The sequence below is a fragment of the Dreissena polymorpha genome, chromosome 5, assembly GCF_020536995.1.
Source record: "Dreissena polymorpha isolate Duluth1 chromosome 5, UMN_Dpol_1.0, whole genome shotgun sequence".
In the NCBI taxonomy this organism is placed as follows: domain Eukaryota; kingdom Metazoa; phylum Mollusca; class Bivalvia; order Myida; family Dreissenidae; genus Dreissena; species Dreissena polymorpha.
Window position 1 is genome coordinate 117,815,960 of NC_068359.1, and position 9,441 is coordinate 117,825,400.

Consider the following 9,441-nt stretch of genomic DNA (forward strand, 5'->3'; position numbering starts at 1 on the left):
GCACCTGTTTTCAAATTATCCATAAAATGTGAGGATATTATCTTAAAATCACTCCCACTATCGATTAGATCCGCTAACGAATGTATGTTTACTTGGTTTTCAATAACATAAGATTTGAATTGTATTTTGTGTTTATACTGTAAGCAAAATAATAGCCCCCAATGGTCCGAAAACTCAGTTTGATCTAATTCATCATTATTCGAAACTCAGTCAAAATCTCGAATTCTTAATAAAAGTAAATCTAAAACGCTACTCCCACTGTATGAATGAAATGTAAATTCTGTATGCAGTCAATCGCTACCGATTATAGGTGAACTTGATTGACAAACCTCCATGAGGCGTTTACCAGTCGCATCAAGCACGTGATCTTTACTTAATCGCGGGGGTATATAAACATTGTTTTTAATGTCACTTCCTCATCAATATATCAATCAAAATCTAAAACATCGTCCTCAATAGATGCTTTGATATTTAATTCGCCCGTAATTAATACCTTTCCGTGGATTTTATATTGTTCTCTATCGGATTCTATGATTTCATAAAAATCATTATCGCTGCTATTGAGATTCGAGCTTTAAGGTGGGATGTATGCATGACATAACTACACTCATGTATTTGTCGGATGTAAACTATACATTATTTAGCAAAATAATATTTAAAAAAATGTTTATCAATCACTAATTGTCTTATCAGACGTCCGCGGTTACTCTTAAAACATAAAATAAAAGTTATCTGGTTTTAAAGTGTTCGATCGGAGTCAATTAAACGGAATATATCACTAGATAGAACGCGCAAAATTGGATGGTAAATTTTTCAAACAAATATTATAACATAATAATTACATTTGTCTACTTGCTTTATACATTCTTTAGATTCAAATTTTAACTTTTCATATTTAATATGCTATTTCTAAATATAATAATTGCTTTTTTATTAATTATTCGTTGCGCCATTCATCAATCTCGCATGAGTTCGCTACCGTGACAATTATATGCATACTAATATTAATTGATTTTTATCTTATAATATTGAACTTGACAATATTCGATCATCTTACTCATAACGCTAATAGTGTTTCCGCACGATCGTGTACTACATTGTCTCAATGCATAACACATTTTTTCAGAGAATATTATTTCATAATTATGGTTATGAATGTTCATTTTTATATTTCTAAGACATAACGAAATCTAAAGCACAAATTGGTAGTTCAAGTCGGTTATGGGCATAAGTATGGTCACTTGAGAGCGGCAATTCAATTGATGATCATTTAATCGCCATTCAAACGATATAACGTGTTAATGGTGCGATATATCTGCCGGCGTGTGATTAAAAGAATTCCGTTTTATTCATGATACTAGTCAACTTGAAAACGGACTGCAAATGAATAAGTGATAAGCTGTTCAATTGTGTTGATTTTGAGATTGTAACAATTAAATTAATGTTTGTTCATTTAGTCTATAGGTTATAGGAAAAAGATGTTCAACTTTGTGAAGAAAGCATGAAATTTTGTATGTAACCATTTTAAGGTATGCTGAATAAGACGTGAGGACACGCGCTTGGATAACTCTATATGCCCTAAACTGAGGCTCCAAGAGGGGGCCCATTTTTCATTTTTTTTATTTTTGAGCAACAGGATAGAAAACAAAAAAAATACTTTTTTCAATTAGTACTGTTTCTTTATCTAAAAATGTATCAATATTTAATATATCAAACATTTGAATACTGAGAACACAGTAAAATTACAAAAATGAGGCCGTAAAAGGGGAAAAGTCTAAAATAATGGTTTACATAGACATTTAATGCTTAAAAATGTCCACTTATTGAGCTTACATATACTATTTAACTAAATTAATCTTAATAAATGTCCTACAACTTTTTAAATCCAAAACAGAACAATTCCTGCCCAAAACTTAATGAGGCCCCTAATGGGGAACACTTAAGTAATACCTCTCTGGAAATGCAAATACTACAAATAATGTTGAATCACTGGACCAATAAAAAATCTTAAAATAATTTATCATTTTTGCATTATTAATATCTCATAACAAGTATAACATATTTAATTATTAAGGTTCAAGCCATATATGAGGCCCTACATGGGAATATACTAATAATTGTTTAGTATATATCAGCTTCAATACTGAGTATGAGTAAAATGAGAATATGATTAAGGCAAACAATACCTAATATTATTTTTGTTCATAACTATTCACAAACTTCAGTTCATATCAAATGCATGATATAACATATAATAATTATGTTTCAAAAACTAACTAACAAATGAACTTGATCAAGTCTAAACAACTTCAGTGTTGAATATGTTAACTTAATTCGGTTAGGTTCTTGTAATATTTGATAGAGGTGATTGTCTCCTAAACAATGATAATTCAATAGTCTGTTCATGTATGGTTAATGCATAATTATACACAACTAAAATGATCAGTAGATTAAAACTCGGAATGCGGCCCTATTATTGGTTTTTCATGTATACCGGTATTATCTAAACATATCATGAAATGTACTATAGATAATTCCATTAGTATACAGCAGTAATTCGTACTGATGTCATGTATTCATATCATATAAACCTATTTATAATAGAATGTATACTTAAATAGATCTAATATTTTTGGTATATACTCGTATTATGCAAGTATCTTAATATCTTACACAAAGGCCTTCGCAATGGCACAACTGTGTACAGAGTAAATTTGCCTTGATGCATTTACATCTACCAGAGCAGGTGTTTTTACAGTACCATTTGATAAGCTCTCTACAGCTCTTAGAAGCTTCCGGAAGAGAACTCCAGAATGGCACCCAAGTGTCATTGTTCTTGATCCATCCCCAGACACTAGGATTAGGCAACTCAGGATTCGCAATCATGGCTTGACCCCAAACGTGACCGGCTTGATACACAGCCCTATTAACATGCTGGACAATATGTCTATTTCCTTGAGAAAAGAGATGCTTCCTAGCTTCATTTACAGATGCATGGGATGAGGTTTTGCTGTACAATTAGATAATGTATCGTTCCACAACTTTGAAATCCTCATCTGTCACTGAAAGTAAGGGACTTGACAACCGTTTAAATACTGGAAAAAGATGAGTGAGCGAAATGAATAGCGTGAATGCTGTCTTTTTGCCAATGCCTGCACATGCAGAGACGGTATCGCATCCTGACAATGCATGAAGAAATAAAAGGCCAAACAAAACATCTTTGCTAAGACTAGTGGCTATCAAATGAGGTTGTATGTACCTGAAATGTTTGGCGTGTCCAAATGCTAGCCACAGTTCACAATTTTCAAACTGACTGATGGTGCAAATCGTTAGCAATAAGACATCTGTGTCAGTTGCATGAAGCATTACTCGCTTGTAGCCTTGTTTATACGCATCCACACTATGCAAAATCATACGAGAATCAGCTTCCTCATGGTTGCAAGACTGGATATTGCTGATATCTTGTTCCACTGGCTCAGTGCTTGTGCTAGCAGCTAAAACATTCTCTCTAAAAGTGGTCAGAACCACCATCCCTTGTGGTGTTTTCAAAAGACAAGTTTGTGTTGCCAGAAACTCGTAAAGCGTTGTTTTGTTTTCATCAACCCTTAAGAATGATTTCCAGTTAGCAGGAATTCGAGTCGATCCGTTTACTCTGATTTTATCGTCTGTCCATCGACTGTTTCTAGTACGTACTTTGAGGCTGTCGGGTCTGTATGTATCCCATACTACATCGATCCTGTCGACTGACATTAGCTGCTTAGATATATAAGGTAATACAAGCTTCAATGCATACTCATTGAACGTTAGAACTCTCTTGTCTGACCTGTTGGGATCCAGGGACTGAACAATGGCAGCACCCTCTATTATGCTAACCTCTACAGGAGGACTCATCTCTGGCGATTCCGCTTCTCTTTCTAGACACTTCAGTAGGTCTGCTTAACTGGACTCATATTTGACAACTGATAACATGTTTGAAGCTTTCTTTTCTTCAGATCCCTTTCAACCTTTTTGCTGTCGCATGCTGCATAACAAATTGTATGCCACTTTGCTTTATTTATTACTAAAGTTGCCTCAATGCCATCACCGTTATCCATTCTGTTTACATCTACATAAGACAGAAAGGCATTAAGATAAGATAATGTCTGGATTCTTCTTGCTAACTCTTGATAAGTCTTATTAGTATCATATAATTTCTCATGCTTATTTGTTGGGTCGGTGAGAGGTTCGTTTGTCTTAAACTGGCAAAATAAACACAACTTCCAGTCGGTAGGCACCTTTTCTTCGGGTACCTCTGAAGGTCCAGACAAACTTGCAAGTGTGACCGTTTTAGCCATGAATATTATGATTGTTAGTTATATCAGATGAACTACATCCATATTGTAAGTAAGCCCCACAGCCAACAGGCAAGGTTAGATATTCTGAAAGCAACACACTTTTATTTGACGTATGGAGATATGTCATTTCTTTAGATTTATACCTAGACTGTACATAATTTCTAGAACCCAATGATTAAGCTTAGCCTTCGTTTTAAACTATTTTTAAATTTTCATATAGGTACTCAAATAACAAATATAACTGCTATACATTTAAAATAATGTTAATTTATTACATGGCCAACACTTGCATCAAATTTACTTAATCATCGAAACCCTAGCTTTTGTCACTTAGATCGTTGTAAATACTATTTGTCTATCAATGTCAATTATTTTAGTGTTAGATTCTTAAACAATAGTCCAATCCTTCACTAAACAAAACAATAGAAAGAAATATTATTACCTGATCATCTTTAAATCCATGGAAAACAGTCAGTGAAGTTTGCATTGAAACATGTTTACAAATCACCGCAAGTTATTCCCAGAACAGCGAAATTTTAGCCATTGGTCATCAGCAGAACTAATTAGTGTTAACTGTTCTGTGGTCATAAAGCACACTCCCCTGTCAGGCTGACAACAGCCTGCTTGGCGAAAAAAAAAAAACCCAGGTGTTATCTCTGACAAGTGTACTTTACATTTGACGTTTTTGGTATTGAATATATATCAACCACAGGAGACTAGATCTTATTAATTCATTTAATTATATAATTTAAGTCCAGTTCAACACTCCACTACCAAATATCATGCTGGATACTCATGTGGATAATTGCTGAAAAGTTGATTGTTAAACAAATGTTTTTTTAACTTACTGCTTAGTAGCATATGTATATTATGAGCATTTGTTATGGGATTTACAAAGGTGACGTTGGTATTTGGTGTAAAAAATTATGTTTTTTTCATGAAATTTCCTTGCTAGGATAGTTTGGGTTACAATCATGACAATACTAAATATGCATGTAAATAGCAGCTTATCATTATATTATTATAAATTGACAAGAAGTCTATAAAATTTATGTTGCATACTATTTATGCTATCTCAACTTGTTTATATGAACATTAATAGATGTACATTGAAAAAGTAAGGAAAATCCAATTGTTTACTTCTGAATAATTTGATATCTTTATTATAACTGTATATAACATATAATTATAATTATGCTCTGAGATCATTGCATACTCTTCGCATATATCTTCGCATATATGTATATACTTTCCAATACATAGTTTAATTAACATTAATTAATATGTTATTTAATTCAATAATGATCTATGGACATGTTCTGTTCTGTTCTTTATAATTTAATCCATCATTCAAATACAAGCACGATGCTCTTTATTAAAATGTGCTTTAGTTAATTAATATTATCTCTTTGATACCTATTAGCCTGACATGATAAGGTTTAATATAATGATCTAACTATAGATTTGAAATGAAGGTAAATACTATATGAAACAGGTATTAAATATATTTACTTCTAATGTTATTCAAGTTTGTATATGTACTAAAGGGAATGTACTTATAATCTCCCCTTTCAAGTACGAATTTGGAGGATTATCATGTAATGCATCAATGAATACCCATACAATTTCAACAGTTCACTCACCTCGCATGCATGATATTGTATTATTTTAACATTTAGATCGTTTTAACACAATAATTGTGACATTTAGCAATTTCAGGAAAATCTCTATCTCAGAAAAGCCGTTTTTACCTCCCTTTTTGAAATTGGTTTAAAAGTATGTTCCCGGACAGATAGAGCGTGTCCTCACGTCTTATTTTATTAAGGGTGTATTAAATAAGCTTCATACCGATTTTGGTGCTTTCTTCAGAAAGTTGAACATCTTTGGTATTTTATGTGCCATAACCTATTTACTAATTGTTGAGTAATCTTGCTTATTGCTACGTTTATTTTGTTGCAATTAAAGGTAATCAATACATTATAATTGTAACTAAATCATCGTTGTTTACAAACACCTTTGATCGAATTTGCATTAAAGCTTTCTCTGAAATATTGTGTTTGTACTGAAAAGTATGAAATTAAAAATTGCAGCGCAATATTGCTGTTTATGAAGATATATTGTATTAAATTCATTATATAATTTTGGTCCATTAATATGTTGTACCAATACTAAATTGGGTATATCAGTGATGACACAAATTAGAAAATGCATGAAGCTCAAACGCCAACTATAATGTTACTCACAGTCAAAACTGTATATGAAGAATCACTGGTTTAATTGCAAATCATGGCGCAAAAGCTACACCAGTTTTTACTCGATTATAAAAAATGACCCGTGTGTGGCGCTCCGGTACACTTGTAAGCAAAATACGCTTGCGAATATATCATGTAAAACTCAATGTCAACTGCAAATAAAGACAAACATCATTTAAGATATTCGGACATACATAGTCACAATTATTGAGTACATGTATCAGACGAATATCTGTTGATATATACTGTTTAAATACATGCACTTCAAAAATTAACTCATATATAGTATTATATACACGAGGAGGCATATAAAGCTTAAATCAGTAAACAAGTACGCTTGGCAGACATTTTAACTATGCAATTATTGTGTGTGTTTGTGTGTAAGTGATCTGTAGCATGCATTGCCCTTTTTATTTTATTTTTGTTGAATTAAATTATATAACAGACTACACAAATATTTATCAAAACATTGTATATGGAGTCTCATGTTTTCTCTTTGCAAAAAGACAGCGAAAACTTTTATCAATCAGTATTTAGTACTTAAAAACAAATGACACTGGTGGTAAATTATCTCTAAAATTGCATTATATATAACACGTTAACATGTGTGTTTTCAGTTTGTTTGAGACGCACTCAGAGGTCCATGATGCCTTCATGTCTTTCCGCGCAAACAACACGTCCGAACTTGAGTACAACGCAAGCATACGAAAGCGTCCCCTTCGGGTAATTGGAACCGTGGATAAATGCGTTACTAGACTCGACGTCCGCGAGAGACTGCGGGAACTCATGACTGAGTTGGGTATACTTCACAAGAACTACTCTGTCAAGATAGAATTATTAGATGTAAGTGTTACATAATTTGGTATATGGAATGTCTTCAAGAATAAGAGGAAACACTGTAAACAGACCATATAGAGAAAAATATGTTTGTGTGTGTTGTTGTCAAAAACTACGGGTCAAATAATATCATTGAGACCATAATCAAACCATATTGTATACTTCATGACATTCTATGTTGAATGTAAATAATAATACAAAATATTCATTAAGTTCCATTAACCTGATACTTTTGTCAAATTATTTTGACCAAACCAATTAAATGTTGTTAATTAAATGACATCTATGGTATATTTGATAGTAAACATTTTGGCTGTACATGTCATAATTATGTAAATTGCTTTTGAACAAAATCACATGCGATCAATTTGTGTTCATGTTATTTTTATTTTGAAGCTACTGTCTTAGCAGATATATTCTGCAGTTCCATTTCATCCGTTAAAACCACATTTCACAGGTCAGAACGTACATTCTATTACGATTGAGAAGAAACACCGCCTTTCGTATCCCTGTATTCACCATTTCAGCTGATGGGTACACAGTTTATTAGCTCAACAAAGCCTCACCTACAGCATATATGGACAGAGGAGCACGAACAAGCTTGGGAAAACCGTGTTCGCCTCATTTGTTACCACATGAAGAAAGGGATGTGTAGTATATAGAACCAATCCGAAAACTTGACAATTATATACTGTATAAAGAAGTAAAACTCCAGCTGCTGGAGCAGTATTGCATTCTCATTATTTACAATAAGTTGGTCCTTTAGTTAAGGCAAGTGACCAATGACAAAAACAGTACAAAACAGCACAATTCGAAACAGCATACACACATAGAACAATAAAGCTCGGGGTTTTAATTGTCCTTTTCTCAATGAAAACAAACTTAACATATTGATTTTAATTTAAAGGTTACATATTATGTTCCAGTCCTTATAATTGCAAGAAGATAATGGCATAATGTATATATTTTTAGAATTATGCACAGTCATTAAACATCAACATTACATTTATTGTAAACTAGCAAGACATGGGTATTATGAATACCTGAACACAATGTTATTGTTTATGAATTGGATAGACAATCATAGCATATGGGTCTGACATTATATTTGTCAATAGCACTTGTGCCTTTATTAACACCTGCGTTGAATTGCTTAAGTTATCATGCAAATCATTGTTACTATTTACGCAGACAGATTTTCAGTCCATAATGCTCTTAAGAGGTGGCTTTAGTTCAAACAACATAAACGAGGTCACCCTTCACTCAGCATTCAGCAAGCCTTTGTATGTTCTTATAAAAATGTAAGATATGATATTACGTTCGTATTCATGATTACCAGACGTTCAAATTTGAAGCGAATTGTACACGATGGATTTCATATTTTCTCTATGACTAAACAACATTTGTTTAACGAGATGGCAACATTATCGGATGGATTTCTTTCAAATCGCGTGTGTATTTCAGAGCACTCTACCTCACCATATACTTGCTTTTGCAGCAACAGTATTGAAAAGCTTAACCATTGCAGTAAATGTACGATAATAGTTAAAGCTTGAGATGATTAAACGAAATCGCATGTTTATTCTTCCATATATGTAATACGTGATGCCTCTGACAACTCCGTAATGTCAGCATCAAACGTCGACAGGTCTGTTACGTAACCATTAAACAATAACCACAAAAAACATGGTATCGGAAAGGTGTACTTTCGTTCAGCAAACGTGCGTTTACAAGTCTGAAAAGACATGGTTACCTACTCATCATTTTAAAGCACTTATCTTTGATGTCAATCTTGGATCTCTTCCGAAAAAAACGTTGTCAAGCATATATCTAATTGTTTTGCAGCTATAAACAAATTGACCAGAGAACATCTTACAGTTGCCTAATCACTCATTTTACCATTTGGAAACATTTGTTACATCTTGTTATGTCTTTAAAGAACTCTTACCGTCATCCAGAAATTGTATCACTTTTAGTGTTTTTAAAATTAGATGTGTGCAGTATATTTAAATAGAAAA

The 9,441-nt window shown here is 32.8% G+C and overlaps 1 protein-coding gene across 1 annotated transcript; it reads left to right on the forward strand.

Moving 5' to 3' along the window:
• Positions 1–4,361: 4,361 nt before the first annotated feature.
• LOC127831578 (uncharacterized) lies at positions 4,362–8,085 on the forward strand. The gene is made up of 3 exons (XM_052356558.1): positions 4,362–4,408; positions 7,204–7,429; positions 7,951–8,085. The coding sequence occupies exons 1-3, from the start codon at positions 4,362–4,364 to the stop codon at positions 8,083–8,085; spliced, it is 408 nt and encodes a 135-aa protein (XP_052212518.1).
• Positions 8,086–9,441: the final 1,356 nt, after the last annotated feature.

Coding starts and splice junctions, on each gene's coding strand:
- LOC127831578 (XM_052356558.1), top strand. CDS start 4,362: ATGAACTACATCCATATTGTAAGTAAGCCCCACAGCCAACAGGCAAG. Junction 4,409..7,203: donor CCCCACAGCCAACAGGCAAG/GTTAGATATTCT, acceptor GTGTGTTTTCAG/TTTGTTTGAGACGCACTCAG. Junction 7,430..7,950: donor TCAAGATAGAATTATTAGAT/GTAAGTGTTACA, acceptor TCACCATTTCAG/CTGATGGGTACACAGTTTAT.